General features: G+C 33.5%; 2 protein-coding genes across 2 annotated transcripts in view; one reads left to right on the top strand and one right to left on the bottom strand.

Annotated features, from left to right (window-relative positions):
• Positions 1-202: 202 nt before the first annotated feature.
• Positions 203-4,902, top strand: LOC108905840 (phospholipase A1-like). Its single transcript, XM_018708873.1, has 5 exons — positions 203-316; positions 397-741; positions 1,746-1,997; positions 4,099-4,221; positions 4,565-4,902. The coding sequence occupies exons 1-5, from the start codon at positions 268-270 to the stop codon at positions 4,789-4,791; spliced, it is 996 nt and encodes a 331-aa protein (XP_018564389.1). The 5' UTR covers positions 203-267; the 3' UTR covers positions 4,792-4,902.
• Positions 4,903-6,557: 1,655 nt separating this feature from the next.
• LOC108905829 (serine/threonine-protein phosphatase 6 regulatory ankyrin repeat subunit A) overlaps positions 6,558-21,403 on the bottom strand; it is a 52,406-nt gene continuing 37,560 nt past the window's right edge. Inside the window, exons 14-21 of the mRNA XM_018708858.1 lie at positions 20,652-20,817; positions 17,569-17,806; positions 17,175-17,514; positions 16,358-17,063; positions 15,515-15,619; positions 14,860-15,086; positions 7,692-7,827; positions 6,558-7,623 (exon numbers count right to left, since the gene is read on the bottom strand). Coding sequence (XP_018564374.1) covers positions 7,247-7,623; positions 7,692-7,827; positions 14,860-15,086; positions 15,515-15,619; positions 16,358-17,063; positions 17,175-17,514; positions 17,569-17,806; positions 20,652-20,817 — 2,295 coding nt within the window. The 3' untranslated portion in view covers positions 6,558-7,246. The remainder of the gene's footprint in view (positions 7,624-7,691; positions 7,828-14,859; positions 15,087-15,514; positions 15,620-16,357; positions 17,064-17,174; positions 17,515-17,568; positions 17,807-20,651; positions 20,818-21,403) is intronic.

The following is a 21,403-nucleotide window of genomic DNA, read 5'->3' as shown; positions in this document are numbered from 1 at the left end:
GTTGTTAGCATGTTATTAATCGTTTACGATAACGTTTATCAAAATTGTTTATAAATTTATTTAATAGCGAAAAATTTAATTTAATGGTAATGCTACCGGCAATAACAGTTTAAAAATATCATTAAAATTAATTTCATAATATTAAAAACAATTTCGAGAATACCGTTTAATGTAATTCACAGAACAATAAACAAAAACAATTTTTTGTAACAAATGCATAACATAGTAAGTAGACATTTCGACAAGTGAAGAAGTTAGCGGACTAAAATGGCTTATTATTCTTGTTTATTTATTTTGTCAATTTTTGTAGGCTTAGGTAAGTATTGCTACAAAAATTTACAATGGTGCTGACTACTATTTTCTCTCAGACGTAAATCAACTAATTCATTGTTTCAGCCCTCTCAGAAGATATTAAAGATCTGAACTTCAGTGAGTTACTGCAGTTAGCTCAAGATGCGTCTCGTCCGGGATTAGAATGTGTTAAAGATGACGAAGTGACGTACCTCCTTCTCACCCGATCTTTGAGAGAAGGCAAAATAGTAACAAATGAAACTAATATTGATTTAGATAAACCTACTAAGATCATCATACACGGGTGGATAGCCAATATGAGACGATCTTGGTACAAAGTTATAACTGAGGAGTTTCTTAAAAATGGTGACTACAACGTTGTTCAAGTAGACTGGGAAAAGCCAGCTAGGTCTGCGTATGTCTCCTCCGCCGCCAATGCCAAATTTATTGGTAAGAAGGGTATAAAATATAAGAACTACGATTTAATCGAACGCAGCAATATTAGCCCTTTTTTTACTTATGATTTCGGAATCATAACGTGTTACTATCCGCTGGAAACCTATTAGATTGCTAGATTTCGGATCGTAACGCGTTATGATTCCGAAATCATGAGTAAAAGAAAACAGCTATAAAGGTATTTTAGTGCAAAAGATCGCTTGTAAAATTTCGGAGCAGTCCGAACTTATTAATTCTGTTTTCCTGTTCATCACACATTCATTGGTGTAAAGATGTAACAATGGAAACTCTTACTCCTCTTCTTACACTTCGTGCTACAGTATCTGTTTTATTAGTCCGAGGAACAACAGTGGTACAATAGACATGTTACAATTGGGAGAGTTCTACATTTATTAGAAGAAAAATTCTTGGATATCCGAGAAATTGCTCCTCAGTTTTGGTTATCACAAAATCTGATCATGTGAAGAATCTTTCGTAAAAATGGCTTTCATTATTACTTCTATCTTGTTAAAAAAGTTGTAGATTAAGATGTTGACAGGAAATTTGTGATTAGGTATTAGGCGTTGAAGTGTTCCGGTAAAATCGCAGTTTGTGTTTTATGAAATAGTCCTTGAACGACGAGGCTGTCTTTACAAAGCTTTTGACACCAAGACGATCCACACTACACAGATTTTCGATAAACTTTTGAGCAGGACTAGACAAAAACAGATTAATAGGATCGTATCATTTACCGATATTGATTCGGTGATTAGAACTGTTTCTCGAAAGTAATGGGTAAACCTTCAAACAGTTTTACTAAAAGTGGTTATTTCATGTGGCCCTAAGTAGGTGATATTCATGGATGAACTATGAACTACCCATAGTTAACATTACTTTTTACACTTATGAATATCTCTCGGCGAGGATATCCATTAATTTTATTTTTCCTATATGATAATAAATTGCCTTGTATATACAAATGCATATCACTGTTATAATAAGCATGCAATATATTTCAGGTATGAACATCGCCAAATTCGTTACCAATGCTAAAATTCCACCACAAAACATTCATATGGTGGGTCATTCTTTAGGGGCCCATATTGCTGGATTTGCTGCGAAGCAAATATACCAGACAACTAATTCTAAAGTTTCACGAATTTCTGGCTTAGATCCTGCTGGTCCCTACTTTCAGGAACATATTCTAGATAAACAGGAAAGATTGCATAAGAAAGACGCCGATGTTGTCGATGTCATGCACACCGATGGAGGTAAAAAAGATGTTTTTCTTGTATATTGTAGATGGCAAAATGTATACTGTGTGTCCGATATACAGGCTGTTAGAAATTCGCTGCTCACTACAGGGATCTTGGAAGCGGTAAGAGGTACGAAGTAGTTTAAATGGGGTCAAAATTGCGTAATCAGGGAACCAATATTATGCCTCTAAAAAATCAAGGTTAACATGATTAGTTTTCGAAACATTTGAAAAAAACAGCCTTGTTTGAGGTGATATTGAAAAAAGATGAACACTTTCTCATGGCCACTTTCTGCCCTCTATCGAATAACATAATCAATTTTTATATGTAACGTTTCGTCTCTCCAGGACCATCAACTTCATTTTTTAAATACCTATGACTGGAAATTTTATAACATTTTTTGCATGCCTTTGTGACTATACTGCTTCAGCCCGAACCAGATTCAGACGTTTTGTCTCGAAAAATTCATGTTCAGTGTATTCGTTCCAAATTTATCTAAATTTTTTATTTAAATTTCTTTGTTTATTGAATTATCGTACACTGTAAGTGTCGTTAGACCGTGTGAAATCCATCTAGTTATTTAAACTATTATTACCACGCGTTACAATAAAACATTTATTATTACTAACTATTACCATCTCTTGGTCATACATAACTCAATAAGTTATTGCATCAAAATTAAAACATTATTACAATTTTAATTTTATTATGACAGATTAATTCTTAAAAATGCATATGAACAATCAAAATGCTAACTGAATATTATTCTTTAAAAAATTTTAGCAAATGTTGAAAAACATTTTCGTTTTGACAAAGGCTGTAGCGTAATATTATCGGAATTTATTATATCTGTAACCGCAACTGTGAAAGAGCATATCAGATGTATTTGTATGAATATCCTGAAAAAAATAGATTGGAATTTGTTTGAATTTTGAGCACTCGAGATGCCTTAGAAATAACTATGGGCACGGGAATAAAACTCTAATAATGTTTTATTTTAATACGTGGTGGTAATAGTTTAAATAACACAGGGTCTAACGACATTTACAGTGTACATACGATAATTCAATAAACAAAGAAATCTAAATAAAAAGTTTAGATACATTTGGAATGAATACACTGAAGATGAAGTTTTCAAACAAAACGTCTGAATCTGGTTCGAGCTGAGGCAGTACAGTATTGGGGGTCACGGAGGCTTGCAAAAAATGTAATAAAATTTCCAGGGTCGTATTTAAAAGAATGAAGTTGATGATGGTCCTGGAAAGACGAAATGTTACATATAAAAATTGATTATACCATTCGATAGAGGGCAAAAAGTGGCCATGAGAAAGTGTTCTTCTTTTTTTAATATCATCTCAAACAAGGCTGAAATGAAACAACAACGGATATACAAAATTTCGGTTTTTTTCAAATATTTTGATGTTAGACTTGATCTTTTAGAGGCATAATATTGGTCCTCTGATTACGCAACTTTGCTTCCATTTAAGCTAGTTTGTATCTCTTACCGTTTTCGAGATTCCTGTAGTGAGAAACGAATTTGTAGCAGCCTGTATATCTATTAATTTCTCGGGAACAAAGGGGGGAAGGTCAAGATAACACTAATACTGTGTAATTTTGCTTCCTAATCTAATATGTTTATACATTTTCCTCAATTTGTGTTATCGTGTAATAGGTTATTTTTAATGTATCATCTTTTTCTTGAAGCTATGAAGCTATGATCAACCATTTCAAAAGATTTTGAACTTTGGCAAAATTAAATAAACTAGATAAATACATGACAACAAATTGAAAAAAAAATCTAGCGGTTGGGGCCCGTTTCAAAAACTGGTTTATCTTGAAAACCATTCTTTTTAACTCTCTTTTTTTTCAGTCTAACAGCATGTCATGAAATTTTGAATAAAAATATGTGGGTGCTAATCTTTTTCAGAACATTTTGTAATAGTAGGAAACCGGTTGTAACATCTAATCCTGGGATGTAAATCTCTAGGTACTCTTTTGGGACTCGATATTTCCGTTAGGAGGAACATTAGCAAAAAAATAAAATCATAGCATCTTGATCTTCCCTTAGTGGACACTTACCAGATATCCAATAAAATTTTTATTTATTTATTTTCAGGGGTTTATGGCATAGCTTTTCCATTAGGAACAGTAGACATATACGTCAACAATGGCAGAGCGCCGCAGCCAGGCTGCTCAATCGATTTTAACGTTAACTCTTTTGGAGGACTTGTAGAAAAATGTAAGTAGCTGTTATGTATATAGAGGGCGTACGAATGAAGCAGGACAATATGATATGAAAGGATCTGGAACACTTATATCGGGTGATCGAGGTGGTCAAAATATATTGCCGTTTTTTTAATCATGGGATTTGAAAAGCACAGGGTCTTGTTTCAGACGTAATGGCACATTTAAAAGACCACACACAATTTATGAAAAATAATTTCGTTTAGAAATTGGAGCGATTTTTAACTTTAACTGAACTTTTCCCGCACCTTGTACTCATCACATAAGAATAATACAACTATATTGAAATAAAATTGTGTATACGCAACGAAATGTAATCATTTATGTGGAATTTTCAGTTTTCTGCAGTCACGCCAGCAGCATTGAATATTTCGCTGAATGGATAAATGATGGAAAATTTCATTGTAAACTATGCAGTTCCTGGACATATTTTGTGATAAACCTATGCCCTAAGACACTTGACTTGAGAGAAGAAGAAGTTGACAGGAACGTCACTGGGATTTGTGCCACAAGAACAAATCCAGTAAAACCATTTCTGGAACACGGAAGCACTTCTGAAAAATAATAGAAATTTGCTTTAGTAGAAATGTTAGAGAATAATTATACACTGAAAGAAATGCGTTTTATTCTTTATTAGAATTTTATATACCATTATAAGACCATTGTATACTATATGTGACGGTTAAACAGGTGAATATTGGATATAAAACGCGTATTGCTAGCACAGTTGTATAGTGACTATAAACCTTATTCTTTATTAAATTATTGTATAACTAGTATACAACGTTTTTTATACCCTTTACGAAATAATAGCAATAACTGTTATTAAAGTGTTCCATATCGTTATTAGAACATCTAGTACTGGTTATAAGTTTTATAATAATAAATGTATTAAACTGTTGTATACTCTGTATGAGTTAAAAACATATGTCATTAAGTTTTCAGAAATTTTATTGGATAACTGTAATTACAAGCTAAGGTTCTAATGTAAACATACATAAAACATACTTTTAAGCATTAAAAATGATGACAAATCGCTCCCAAAACTGTCCAGTTTATTTTCTTAGCAACGATGCACCCGTATTTTCTTGTATTACATGAGAATTTGCACTATAACTCTTCCACCTTAAGAATGAAGCATCCCCAGAAAGGTTGAGCTTCTTTCCATATAATTTTATTTCCTCTGGTTGATTGACTTTATACCCATGCTCTTCTTTGTCACCGTTAACCTTCTGTTCCTCCATCTTATGTAAAACTTAACATCAGCGATTTCTAATAGGACCTACAAAATAATAATTTTTAAGATTTAGACAAGATTTACATTTGAAAAAACAAAACAATTACAAGCCATAAAACAGTTAGATACTTACATAATAATTTTCCATTTCACACAACGCGATATGATCATGTATCCCACAAAACATGTGCATATACTGTCCATTTTCATCAAACTAGACGTGTGTAAGTCGATGCACAGCGGACTGTCGGAAATTTTACGATTGTTGTATTTTCTCTTCTTGAGTAAAGATAATAAAGACGTTGTGGTTTTGTGTGTTTATTTTGACAATGATTGAACATGTATGGACAATAAAAGTGGACTGTATAAGATAGTTGAGTACCGTTCTGCTTCATGCATAGCATGCTACTGAAATCTTAGAAGGGATGAGCTCGTGCGGCGAACCCTAAATCAGCGGCTGGAATAGCCAGGTTTCTTATTGAGTCGGCGCACTTCGCTCTCGGGTCTGACATATGATTATTATTACAAGACTATGAATATAACTTAACAACGATCATAACCGATTATGCACCGAGAGGTGACGATCACTTAACCATTATAAGATGCGTTTTACACGTTAAAAACGGAAACATATTCAGTATAAGAACGAATAATTCTGTTAATACAATTGTTATATACAAATTCGGATACTGGTCTTTATACAACAAATCTTCCCTACTATACAATTGGAATATAAAGTCTATAACACCTAATAATGTATAAGTAATTCATTATAACCTTTATTTCATAGATGCATAAGATGTATTAAGCACCTTCCAGTTAAACTGATTGAATAATGAGTATGGAGATGATTGCTTTTTTTTAATAAAAGTCGTATATTGGTTATAAAAGTTTTAATATGCGCTATACACATTATTCTAGATAAACAGTTTAATAAGCCCATTTCTTTCAGTGTACTTGCTTTATTTTGTTGCTAGTAAGTAAAAAGCCTTAACACGATAAATCTAAGATTGGGAATAAATCTGTACTAGTGTAATAGGAAAATAAATCTCATAATTATGAAAAAACTATTTATTTAAAAAATAAATACATCCCTATATTCGGTAAAAGTTGAAGCACTACTATATACAAAAGAAACCCATCTGTGCATGATATTACGTAAATATCCAAGTATATAATCCAAATATCAAAATGACTGTTACCTATCTATATGTTAAGATTATTTTTTATTACATATATAGTAAATTTTATATTGCATACTCCTTATAAAATTTGCAAACGTATATATATAGAAATTTCCCTTAAAATTCTAATCCAATATGACATACTTGCACTAATTATACGATTATTAAGTCGAAAATGTTAGAGATATAAAAATTATTTAGAATTTATAGCTTTAAGTATGATATGTATGCATTTACCTGATTATATCGAATTTGCAACACTCAATTTCTTCAAATGCCTCCAGAATTTGGCATTTATAGGGATGATTTATATATGTATTAAAAATTATGTTAAAAATACACATTGTTTTTATATGACAAAATTTGATTCTGAAGTAACTTTCGTATATTTAAAAAGAAAAACTGGTAAAGATTTGTAATTTTAATGTTCTTCTTGCTGTACTTATATAATCAAATGTCAGTTTCTTCTTTTAGATCTAGGGTAAACAAGAACTCCCTTCTTCTCATCCATGATTTGAAAGGATATAAATGTCGTCATCATATTTACTTGAGTTACGTGCCTTTTTAATAAATAGAAAATATCAAGAACCCTAAGATCCTTATCCGAATGAAGACGACATATTTTGCGTAGGCACAGGGACCGAAGACGGAGCATCATCGTCCTCGTCTTCATTGTCTTCACTAGTCTGTTCCTTCACCTCATCGACTTCCCCCATGAGAGCCCTGTACTTCTTCGCTATAGCCTCCCAGTCAGTCACGTGCTCTATCCTCGTGGTTTGCGCTGTAAAGCTTAGTTGAGACCCTAGGGGGCTCATATGGCCTATAGACAAAGCCACAGACTCCTTAGGGGCGACCTGCCTACCTTTCTTGACTTTGGACAACCATTTAGCCCCAGCTTTTGACCTCGGACTGAGCTGCGCTGTCCTCTGGAAGCTGCCCATGAGATGGACGAGGCTCTGTCTCTTTCTTGATTTAACTAAAACAAAATCTGTTTGCCTCGTGTTTATTAGAGGTCTACTGCTAAGCGGATGGGCGATTACTTACCTCGTTTCTTGCAGATGTCTACCAAATAGAAGAGCCAAGTCGTTATCAGATTGATCGGGGATGGGGCGGTTGTCGTTCTGTGCATGTTGCGGATGAGTTTACTGAGACCAAACTTCCATTCTATATCGGATTGAGCCTAAGGAAAAGGTTTTATGTTAGGTTCAATGCAAGTAAATGTTTTGGAAAAGATCTTGAACTTCCTAGGCAAAGATTTTGTTCTCTAAATGGTGGAATTTTTTTCCAATAGGGTGTTCGCAGTATAAGTGATAGTATACGAATATGTCCTAGGTACAAAAATATTATTTCATCCTCTGTAATATTACAAACAAAATTCGTTTTCATATCCATTGGGACAAAATTAATTATTTTAATAAGTGTATTGTTACTATATTATTTTATTAGTATGTTAAGAACAACGAGTGAAACAATTGTCAATACGCTTATAATAATTTGGATATGGTCACTTTTAGACAAAATAGACGCTTCAGATTTTCTTTTGTTGAAACTCGATTATGTTAAAATATGCCAAGGGTGGCATATTTTAACATATTTAACATAATTTATGGTATATCACAACCATCTATAATTAATTGCTGTATTTGCGCTTCATTTATAATAGGAACTTTGTAAACTACTGCTTTGAGGTGCCCTCAAACAAAAAATCTATGGCATGTAATTCTGGTGTTCTAGGTGGGTGCATGAACCACATTCGCTGTTTGAGGACTAAAGCTAAGCTTTTGTTAGCAAAATGTTTTCAAAAAAATATCGGTACAAATCTCCAGTAAAGGTTTCTAGTAAAAAATGAGGCCAAATAAAAAATTATCAATAATGTCCATCACAGATACTGAAACCAGGATTCTGACGTGAGGGTTTCGAATCAATCGTGATTATTATAGAAATTAATTATAGAATCTCTTGATTAAGTATCATCAGTAAACTAATATTTTGTACAATCCTCTACAAAATCCAATGGCAAAATTGTAAGTAAATGAAGTAATCTGGTGGCAGTATGTCTTGAACTTGTTGTACCTATATTAGCTATGTCGGCATATGAGCCAGTGACCATGATAATAGTTAAAAACTGAACTTATAATTTTAAAAAACTTAAATTACTTAAATTGAAATTACTTACGAATTGCTCGTCAAAATGACAAACAAAAAAGAATTCACTATTTATTTCTCTCGTTACTTATAGCATACGATAGCATAACTTATAAAATAAAATGTAGCATACTAAGGTACTATTATGCTATATCAAAATATTTACTTGTTTGATTTTTTAAAATACATATTTTAGCCAGAAAATATGCCCTTGGATTTTCTGTATGTACTTAGTACCTAGTATGGAAATGAATATAGGTATATGTTCTATAGAGTATGGGTCCTAATCTTAACAGTTTTCGAGAAAAAAAGACAGTTTACCTTTACTTACCAAATTGTAGAAAATAAAATAAATTACGGTAATAACTGATTATGTAATAATTTATTTCTCCAAACATCAACTTATTTTATGCAAAGATATCATAAGTTTTCATTTGTGATGTTTATAGTTATAAGTAACTGAAATCTAACAATTCGGTAACATAGCATGTGTGTCATCTGTACGAACGATACTCATTTGTGACTCATTTTCTGTTGTTGATATTGTTTCCCAAAACTCGCTCTCTCCACAAATTGTTGATTGGCACTAGTTGAAGTGTTAGATTTTTGTAAACGTTTCCAGTTGTCAGATGATTAAGTAATTATCAGTATTTACTGTTTATACTGGTATTACTAATGAACAATTTTTTGTGTTTATGTTATTTATTTACATTATATTTACCAAACGTGAATATCATTAACTATTATACATATACAGGGTGTCGCGCTTAAAAGTGATACAAAACTGTAGCTTCTTTATTTTTTGAGCGATTTCAAAAAAAAAGTATTTAGAATGTAGGTTAAAAAAAAACTATCTAACCGTAATACTGCTGTTTTTGTTAATGCGATTCACGGCCAACTAGAACGCGTTTTTTGACGTCAAAACAGCGCAATTGATAATAGCGATTTTTTTTTTCCAAAAGAAAGATTACGTATTCTCATTCAGCATCCCTTAAAATGTCTTGTCACCAAGTTTCATCAAATTCGATACATCTTCAGACGAGCACTAGTTGGCTATGTATTGCATTACTAAAACATAGCAGTATTACAGTTAGATAGAGTTTGTTTAGCCTACATTCCAAAATAAAAAATTTTTAAATCGGCCAAAAAATAAAAAAGTTACAGGCTTGCATTACATTTCGCGACATTATGGAGTGGTCGTCTGAAGATGTATCGAATTTGATGAAACTTGGTGGTAAGACGTTTTAAGGGATAATAATCAGTTCTTTGGAAAAAAAATTGCTAATACCAATTAACTGTTTTGATGTCAATAAAACACGTCCTAGTTGGCCATGAATTGCATTAATAAGAACAGCAGTATCACGGTTAGATAGAGTTTTTTTACCCTACATTCCCGAATAAAAATTTTTGAAATCGGCCAAAAAATAAAGAAGTTACAGGCTATGTATCATATTTAAGCGCGAGACCCTGTATAAGGAAGCAGAATGCAAGTTTTATGAAGCAAGATACTGACAATGTTATTATTTACACTAAATGAGCACAACAGTAATAAACTCTTATAAGGATAGATATGAGACCCTCAATATCGCTAATGGAACTTTAGGAGTACTTCAGCGATTTTAGTTTTTTGAATATAGATATTCATTTTTTATGCCGAAGCTTTCCAGGTTAATGAGGCACCCAGTCCAATGTTGATCGTGATCTTGATCTAGATTGTCAAGTTAAAAAAGTATATTATTTGTAATTAAACCGTCAATCAAAAGTAAAATGACTCCTAAATTTGGTCTCAAGATCAGAGTCACAATTAGACCACAAATCATGATCACGGTAGTTTGTACGGAATTTGCCACAAAACCATTCAACCTTTGCCATAAAATGTAAATATTTTAGCGGAAAAGCTGATTTTTACCTTCTACTCTTTCCATTTCTGGATAAAACAAATGGTGTTTCTATTTGAAATTCTGAAGTTGACCCCTAAGTTTGACCTTACAACTGTTGTTCTGGAAGTTATTCAATTCGAATCCTGCAGTTATTCAGGGTGATCGATTAAAATGGGACACCCTGTAGATAAATAAGGAAATTTTCATAATCTTTGCCTTTCAACATAAATTTCTCAGCTTCATTTCGTTTCTCAATTTTATTTAATCTGTTTCTGTTTTTGCAAACGCTCTACTTCTTTCCAGAATTTAGGACAAGTCAAAAGGAAAAATATATTTATGATTCCTTTCTTTCCTTTCCATTTCTTTCTAAATGGATAAACTTAGAACCTACATCGACTTATACTACGGACACCCGCATAATACCATTTGAATTTGATTGACTTAATCATTTGAAGCATGTTTTGAATTAAAAACTATAATTTTTTTATTAATTTAACGATATCTGCTCAAGAAGTTAGTTTTCGTTCTTACGAAACGCATCTTCATCATTACTTCATGTATAAAAATATGCCTGTGAAAATTAAAAATATCAAAAAAGGGGTGTGGTAACAAAAAATACAAATGCAAAAATTGCAATGTCCAAAAATATATGTGGGAAAAAATAAACTAATTGCAAAAACTTCGTGGCCAAAACATATTATTATGATAGCTATTGTATGTATATAGGAGGTATATAAATGTAGCTGCTGTGTTTCTATTATAAGCACTACCAACGCGTTCTGTCTCTATCTAACAGCTATCGGTTATGAGCCTACCAAACTGCCATTGACTGCTACGATATTACTTGTAAACACTATTCAGAAGTTACCAAAATGGGAAAGTTATTAAAAACATATGCTTTTAGTAAAACATTTTGCCTTTCAGAACGGCCACCTGACTGACCAGATCTTAATTTCAGGAGTTTTCGGTTTGGTAACTGCTGAACAACCGATACGGGACTAAAATCAGTATTGAAAATGTGTTTACTATCGAGGAACGTCTACTTAAGAGTGTTTTAATTGCTACAATGACCCAGCCCAAAGGAACTGGTGAGCGACAGCGAGGTGACAGGCGTGAGTACGACAACATGGACTATGATACGCATTTCTGTAGTTTACAGCTAAGGCATAAACTGATTAGAGAGAATAAAATTTTATAATTAAAATTAATTACATATATCAGAATTATTCCATCCAATGTATTTCTTGTTACATTAAAAAAATTACAAAGAATGCCATAAAAACTTTGATACAAACAATTTTATCGCCGAATGGAAATTGAATTATTAAAAAAAAATAGAACGCAGGTTTTATCATTCAATTTAATACAAGATTAACAAAAATAATAGAAAATGCAATAAAAATATATACCAATCACATTTATGCCTTAAGCATTGCTATAGTTGCCATTTACAATTTTAACATACAGATGTAATGATGTTTCACATCAGGCTCTTCATGACTGCATAATTAAATTTAAAAGACATTGATATAACAATGTAGTAAATAACTTTCTTATATTTTGTGACTAGCTGATTTTGATGAAATTTTTGTGAGACATCTAATACAGAACCAGCAAAAATAAAGGAAAATTAATAAGTGTTGTTCTTAGTTTGTGAGTAGGTATATTTTAGTTTCAGATGAATTATTTCTTCAGTTACAAACTTAATCAGTCCATACTATGTCTTTTCCCATTCACTAAAACTTATTCCGCAAGGATCCACTCTCGGTCCAGTGTTTCTCCAAATTTATATTGGTCTTCAAAATTATTGCTATTTTCCCTTAAACGCGTATCAAATCCCTACTAATATTATAAATGTGAATGTAAGTTTGTTTGTTACTCTTTCACGCGAGAACTACTTAACCGATTATCATGAAACTTTGTACACATATTCTTGGAGGTATTAGAAGTAACATAGGATACTTTTTATTAAAAAAAATATTTTTTACGAAAGATTTTCTATCACTCTGCGATCGAAGCCGCGGGTAAAAGCTAGTAATATATAAATCTAGGTTTTTACAAGGTAAGTTTGTTTCTAATTGGCTTCGAATAATGGCAGACCGCTGCCTCACAAGAATTTCAACAAACCGCGACCTGCTTTTAAAATTAACGGAAACTAACGGGATTCAAGGCATGAAGAGCCATCTAGACGCAAAAGCATAGTAAGTGCAATATCTAACACGACACCCATCTATCCATCTATTACCTGGAAACGGTGGAAAGTCTCAGACATCATAGCGATAAGCAGTTTTGTCATGACGATGGCGTAAACCAACTGGTATACTGCATAAGCGCCAGTTATAGGTGCCTTGGTCCAGGACGGTTGGTTATTGTCAGTGGTTTGGATGGTTCTGTAGGTGGGGATAGTTAGATTACGAGGCACTGCGTGGAAAATACAAACTCATAGTGAAATCGCTCAGTCGGAAAATTTTGGGGAATGAATATATTATTGACTTAATATTGTCTTAGTCTAAGGTTTCCGCGATATAGCACGATCATTTTTGTGGACTCCTGTTTTAGTACGTCTGTTTGGAGATATCAATTTTTCTCTTAGATATACACCAGTTCTAATAGTAGGTAATTCATACGGAAACGTTGGTCGTCACTGGTATAGAGGACCTTTTCTTATATTTCACATATTTTCATCCTTCTTTAAGAACATCTAGTGGACAATACCCAGATCTTCTTCAGTAATGGTGTTTGCTGATCTGCCTGGAGAAACCTTGGTATCCATAGTGATAATTGTATTATAAACATTTTATAATTCGTGATCACTTCTTAAGAGTATAATCTTGTTTTTAATTAAACCTTTTCGATAATTCCATTGTTTTCTAAATTATATTTTAACTTATAGTCTTGCTTCTTCTCAATACATTTCGTCTTCACTACTCTTGTTATTTTATCAATGCATACATTTGTATGCATTCAATTTTCCTTTATTTTTGCACTTATTCTGTTATTCCTAATTGTTCTTATTATTTGATCAAAGAAAAAATAGTGGTTTAAAAAAAAAAGTTTTTGACAATACCTCTCGATTTTATATTAACTTTTAACTAACAGATTACGCTAAAACATATTTAATTTATTGTTGTTTATGTTAAAAATGTTTAAGTATATTAAATGTTAAATGTGGTGGTGGGCTTCTGTCTCAATAAAAAAATCATCAAATTGAAAACTTTATGCTTCGAATAAACGAAATCAAAGCGACTAGGTATTTATTTAAAATAATACACATTTTTCTAAACTACGAAGAGAAGGTAAAGACTTAACTGGAAGAGGAGAGATAAGCGAATGAAGAAGTGACGTGGCATTGAAGATCAATGTCTTTGTAATGAAGAGCCATGAAAAATTGAGGGTGGACAAAATTTTTTTAAGAAGATATAACGAACAATTTATGAAACTGAGACACATCCTCCAGTGGCGTAGTAATTTTTATTAAATATTTACAATACAATAATGACTCCTATGTATATGATAAAAGTCAAATACAAATGTACCAAATGTTTGTTATTTAAATCTAAATCTAAAACATTATTGCAGTAACTTGAAAATTATGGGTGTTTTTTTTTTTGATCAATTCTGCATATGATACAAGGGTGTATATAGGTTTGCTTTAGAGGTATAATGAGTTAGGTTCTTCTTTTGTAGAAAATTGCGAGAACGAATTTTGATAATATTAAAAAAAATAATAAGGCGTTGGAATCATTTATTAGGTAAATGTATTTTATGTTGTATTAAATTGGTACGCCATTGGAGTTTGTCAAGAATTTTGTATTCATCGAATTCTGTCTACGCTCTAGGAAAAAACTCTAGGCCCCGGGAAGTCCATAGTCGTCGTACTAAAAAGCGTGGGGCAGCGTGAGCTACCTAGCCGTTACCTGGATACGCTGGTAGGTATCGGTCATCATAGCAATGAGCAGATTGATCAGCACAACGACAGAGACCAACATGTAAACTCCGAAAACGCACTTAAAAAGCACCTCCGTCCACGGGGGCTGATTATTACGATTTTCCACATTTGCGTTGGATTGTTGGTAGTTGTTGGTTTTCAGGTGGTCAGTGGTGGTTTGGCCGAAAACCGCGAAAAACAGCAGCTCAAAAGCACTGATCGGGTTCTTTTTGACTGGAATCATAAACAAAGCAATTACCTGGATACGTTGATAAGTGTCCGACATCATGGCAATTAGAAGATTTATGAGAACGACCACCGACACCAGCATGTAGATGCCGAATACCACTTTGAAGAGGTTGGCCGTCCACGCGGGCTTGACGGCCGGGAAGCCCTTCGGGCTCTTCACTATCAACTCGTCGTAGGTCGTTTGGCCGAACACGCCGAAAAAAAGCAGCTCGAACGCAGTTATTGGATTCATTTTCACTGGGAACATGAGGCTAGTCAATATCACCCCTGGCGGCTACGGCCTAAAGCCTTGCCGAGCATTTACACCGCATGCCACTGACGCAGACACGACCGCGAAACATATGCCAAGCGCCAGCCAGTGAATTTCATTGAGACATTGATATTAAAAAATTAAAATTGACGGATTTGCTTTATATTACGCCTTGGCATATACTTCTGGGTCGCATGCAGCACACAGAGAACAGAAAACGAATAAATCAGAAAGACAAACGTACACAAAACACCTGGACGTCTCTACAGGGGAGACAACAGACAGTAAGCCAGCAGGAGTACCTAAAATGCAACTATACACCTTTGGGAAGAATAATACTATACACAGACGCCTTAAACGGTTTAAGACAAACAACAGACAGAGCCACAGATAAAGCCCACACTTAGGGACTTACTCCCAGAAATAGGCCGCCGCTTTTTCCTTAGGCCGGCCCTGGGTAGTGGATCGGCCGTGGTCAGGTCCTCTATCCACTCCGCGTCATCTAGGAATGGGTCGCGTTCTATTTTCGTGGAAAAGAAGGTATAGTACAAGAGGTGGTAGGTGGAAAGTTGGGTGTTGTATTATTTATGTACATTGTACAACGCGTGCGCATAGTTTTAAATAGAAGAACAAACTATCTCGAAATAAAGGCAATTTCTAATTGAACAAAGAACATTTTAACCTTCGTTTTTGATGATGGCAGACTTGTAAAAACGACTTTGAACAGAAATGTGATTTCAGTTCTGCACTTTATTTGGTTTTGAGTTTTAAACTTTAAAAATAATATCTGAGATCACCTCGAAAAATAAGGAATAAAATATTTCGGTCAAATAGAATTGTCTCCAAAATCGAGATATTTGTAGAAACTTAGAGAATTCAAGTAAGTCAAGCGAGTTATAGAATATAATATGCTATATACAGCGCCGGTTATAAGATATAGATTTAGTATAGTAGAATAAAAAAGCTGTATTACATGTAGTATGACAAAAGCAATTATTTTCGAAGGTATGTAGGTAAGCAGTTCAAGCTGTAAATCTGCAGAATCCTTTTAAAAATGGAAAGAGAAAAATGGTAGCATATTATCTCTATGGAATATATTAAGAGTAAAACGAATATCTTAAAGTATTCCAACTTGGTATAACTTTTTATCAATATTGCTTAAAATTTAATATAAGTTCAAGTATACCAAATTAAAATATCCTGTCTACATGGAGATAAAAACGTTACAATCTACAACAGAATAAAAGCCATTACTCACCATCACTGAAATACTCGTGTTCAAGAACTCCACTGCCTCTTGGATTATTAATCATCTTTACTTCGAGGGAAGATAATTCATGAAAGGGTTGATTCAAGGCAACGAACTGCATCGAAAACCCGAACACGAAGATCGCTAACACCGCTAAAAACCTAGCTAGGTCTTTCATTAAATTACCGATAATGATGGCCCATGGCCCAAACAGGTGGTGGAAGGATAAAAAGTCCAGGATCTGTACACAAGCTAGGACGAAGCTCAAGGCGAACAGTTGGTTCCTGCAGTACATCAGGGTAGGCCAGTCTTTGGTTTTGATAAATAAAATTCCCAGCAAGTGTACACCTACACCCAATATGCTAAAGAGAAGTACGGACAGCTTGATCCAGCCCAGACCGGATTTGTCACTGGGATTGGTCAGTTCGAACAGCAAGAGACCGCTCAGCCATATCAGCAAGATCCATTCGTACCAGACGGGGAAGAGGCCTCTTCTAACCACTGGGTAAGGCGGCGTGATACCCACTATCAGCAGGAAGACCATGAGGTAAATGTGTGAAGTGAGATACGACATGAATTTGATGATAGGCACCTTGTAGTACTTGTGGCCTAGAGGAAGGGTAAAGGCTATCCAAACAGGGGGACAGATTATGAAAAACACGAACAGAAGCAGCGTGCGCCACGCCGTCCAGTTGAGGGCCCCTCTCCAGAGTTCCTGAAATATGAAAAAGTATATTAAGGGGAGATAAATTACTTTCCCATTAATTTTCTATACCTCTGAAGCCATCTACTTTTTCTTAAATAATCACAATTACCTACTCTTTACCTGTAGATAGCGCTGAACAACGGTATGCGCTATGACCTCCTTTTGTTCGTTTTCTATTAAGACATCCAAAAATTCCACATTTCTCCTGTCAGTAGCTGTAAGGATCTTCCCTGCAGAATCAGCGCCTGCTGCCAAGGCTAGAAGTTCGGTCGCCATAGCTTCACAGAACTTTCCCGCGGCTATGAGATCCTTAGCTCTCTCTTTTTCTTTGTTTGAAAGGACTATAAGGATATTGGACAATTTAGCAGCTGTATCGACAGGTGCCGGTGAGACCAAAATGAATTCCTCGATGGGTTTGTTGTTGTGGTTTTTCGAACACACCATCAAGTTATACACGAATCTAAGTCACGAAAACAAAATCAAACCCACTTGCTTTAATGATTCTTTTACTGACCTTCTATCCTCCATTAGTGCATAAGTGTCGTGCTCCTTGGTCATCAGATACTCTAGGACAGCGTGATGCCCTTCAGAAGCTGCAAACCATATAGGAACAGCTCCTAGGTTTGTTTCCGATTTTGGAGAAGCTCCTGATTCCACCAGAAGCTTTACCACTTCAAAGCAGCCAGCTCTAGCGGCACAGTGCAGTGGCGTCCATCCGTTTTTGTCGGGAGCATTAATTTCGGCTCCTTGACCTGCAAAAAAATTATAAAATAATATCTAGAGTTTAATCAAAACAATCAAATCGTGTCAAAATAAACTGACACCTGTAAATATTAGTCAAATCAAAACCTAACTCCTAAAACCTTTTTAAAATAATTAATTGATACATTTGATCGGTGTTCTACTAAATTAAATTACCAATAGCTCTGTAAGTGCACAAACTCTTTAAGAAAGCTTTTCATTTAATTTTGAAAGATGCAATATTTGTTTCAATATTGAAACTGCTTGGGAGATTAATGTATTATATTTTGATTTTTAAAAAAAAGCAATGCGATGGTAAGAAATATGCAGTATACTGCCATTTCTCGTTAAGTATTTGGGATTGTCTGAATTCTTAGATTTTGTATTAATCTTTTTTTAATTATACAGAGTGTTAATTAATTATGTACAATAAATTCAACAGACGATTATTTGAGTGATTTTCAGACAAAATGGTCATATAAACATTGGTCCGCAGATGCTTCGTTTCCAAGATATGGGGTATTAAACTTTTGTAAAAAAATTGCCATTTCGTAAATATCTTAAACACCCTTTACCCAATATTGTTGTAATTTGGCAGTGTTATTTGTAGTGTTAAGGGGCAAATTTGCCCTTAACTTGATTAAATTTGTTAAGTCCAGTGGCGTCCCCAGCAGTACCTTAAGGAATATTTTTAATAATGTTTCTTGTGCAGTTCAGGGATATGCAATTAAGTGAATTTTATTATTTTTTTTTCCAAAAATTAATCAAGATACGAAAAACATTCAAGAGACAAAAAAGTTGTATTTTTAGTTGCTTAATTAAAAAATATATAAAAATTACAAAAAAGTCAGTGGCGTACATTTTTTTTGTCAAAAATATTTTATTTCTAATGTCCAATCTAAACGAAAATGATGCATCAAGAAAAATTACTAAAAACTTCATGGAATTTGTCTCGGTAAGATTTCTGTTGTAATCTGCAAGGTTTAACCAGAAGTGTTCAGAATAAAGTAATTCTTATTATAAAAGTTTCTTTATTAACTACTATTAAATTTACAGATACTATCCATTCAAATTAAATGACAACTCGTTAAATATTTTCCCAGTGGTTACCATTGAAATATCGTTTGCATGTGAAACAAAATAATTGGTATTAATAAAAGATTGTTAAAAAATAGTCTGTAAAAATATAAAATATTAACGGCCCTAGTATAGAACCTTGAGGAACTAAATTCATATCCCGTTCTATAGAGCTGATTGAGCTTTATAGAATGGGAGATACTCCTTATTGTCAATTTGTTTATAAAGATTTGCCCGTCATTCTTCCAGAGCAGATATGATTCTGATATACAGTTATTAATCCATTTTGATTTCTCTAATTCTACATATTATACCAACACCTTTCAATAATCGTGATAAAAACATTTTAAATGCTTTTCTTTTAATTTATTAGTTGACATAAGACTTAATTTTATTTCCTCACGATATTGTTCCAGCTGAACAAATAGATTTATGATAAAATTATAGCAAAGCAAAATACTATATTTTGGATAAATAATAATCTTTGTAGATATACAGTCAACTGCATTAGTATTGTCGTTACTTATTATTTCTACCACTTCCTAACTTGTTACGGGGTTGAAACAAAAGAACCGCTATTATTTACCAAATACCTTATACAACCTAGAGTAAAATTTACAAAGTTCAATTCTCATAGCACTTTAACAGAATATATAATATAATAATTACTCAGTTTTTTGCAATGTAATTTTAATATTTTTATGTGAGTGTCTTCAACTGATTGATGAGTTATTGCAGACCTCAAATAGTCGTCTTTAGTGGTATGTGAACATTAGTACCACAGCCTAGCAAATTTTCAAATCATTATATCTTCATAAGGAGTTCCTCTACTTCATTTGGGCATTTTGTCCCGTTATTTAGTAATCGAATTAAGAAACACACTGTATTGGGATCTGTCCATACTCACAGATAAAACAATCATACATAACTGACTGGACATAATGTCTCATAAAAAAGAAAAGATTAGTTATCTAATAAATATAGCAGTACCATCTGACCAAAATATAATAAAAAAATTGGAAACAAAAACCAGAGTTTACTAGTCTAGGGTCGTTCACCCTAGCACAAAATGTAGTCATTCTCCAAACATAGAAAAGGATAAAGAGATCTTTTCTAAATGAAAAATAAATTTAACTTACAATTAAACCAATCAACTTGACCCTCAAGCAGGAAGGTCTTCACCAGGAGAATTCGTGATAAAAAATTCCAATAACAAATAATAATAATAAAAACATCATAATAGGGTCTGTCTCATATTCCACCACCATTTGTATTTAATGCTATTATGAATGGCGAATATTGTATTTTTTTCTGAAACTTACAATTCTTGTCTTTTAAGTTTTTAATTTGATGTATTCTAGCGTTATGAATTAGCACTAAAAGCTGTAAAATTTATGCAAAAATGCGTATCTTGAGACGTTTTATTGTACAGATATTTTAAACATGACTTTTTATGGACTTGTCGTGTACGCTTTGCCCCTTAAAGTCAACCACAGTCGCGATAGTGCTGCTTGACCAAATTTTTATGGCGAAACGAGGCAAGTATAACGTTTTAATCGCGAATCTTTACGCCTTGACCTGAAGGCAGAATTGATTGCGTTTATCGTGGTCTACATTTTTTGTTCAAGATTGCGTATTGCGATTATGGATTTTATAACGGTTGCGCTATTTATATACTTTTATCTTCCATCGAGGATATTAACATGCACATATGCGTACTCTAATGAGAACATATTTTTAGCCGAAGAAATTTGCGTAGAATTATGTAAGTATACGTACCTAGCAATACCTCGACCATCTGGTAGTGTCCGTGTTGGGCAGCTATGTGCAATCCAGTCTTCCCATGTTTGTCAACGCTTTGAAGGAGCTCAGCGGATCTGCTTAGAAGAAGACCTACTACTGTGGCGTGACCACCATAACAAGCCAAGTGCATTGGATTGTAGCCCTACAGAAATATCAGCTAAATAACTTTATGAATTAAAAGAAAAACAATATTATCATATAAAAAAATTAACACTTAAAATACGTAGATATAGTAAATCTACAAATACCTATACAAAAGTCTATGCCTACTGAAATACGATCCTGTAAATGTGGTGTCTCCAAATATTATATTACCTTATATAACTATAAAATGTGTTGAGGTAGAAATATCTTAGTTATTATACTATTATTTATACAGGGTGTTAGAAGTGTAACAACTTTAACACACTGTATCTCGAAAATAGGGCGTCTAAGAGAAAAACGTTATATGAACTACCCCCATTATTTTCTCATGAGGTACTTGCACACAAGTTTTTTTGAAACATGAACGGGACACCCTGTATACAGGGTGTCTCATAATTAGCTGCCAACCCTGAACAGGCCGATTCTATGATCAAAACTAAGTAAAAAAGTTCATATGAACATGGGTCCGGAAATGCTTCCTAAGAGCACAGGGACCCATTGAAGAGGAAGGAATGGAAATCATTTTTTTGCAATATCTCTCAATCGCGTTGTGATAAATGAATGAAATTTGGTATACACAGCTA

Source organism: Anoplophora glabripennis, unplaced genomic scaffold (assembly GCF_000390285.2).
Source record: "Anoplophora glabripennis isolate ALB-LARVAE unplaced genomic scaffold, Agla_2.0 scaffold95, whole genome shotgun sequence".
Lineage (NCBI taxonomy): Eukaryota > Metazoa > Arthropoda > Insecta > Coleoptera > Cerambycidae > Anoplophora > Anoplophora glabripennis.
The sequence above is the reverse complement of the archived record's forward strand: the minus strand, read 5'-3'. Positions and strand labels throughout refer to the sequence as shown.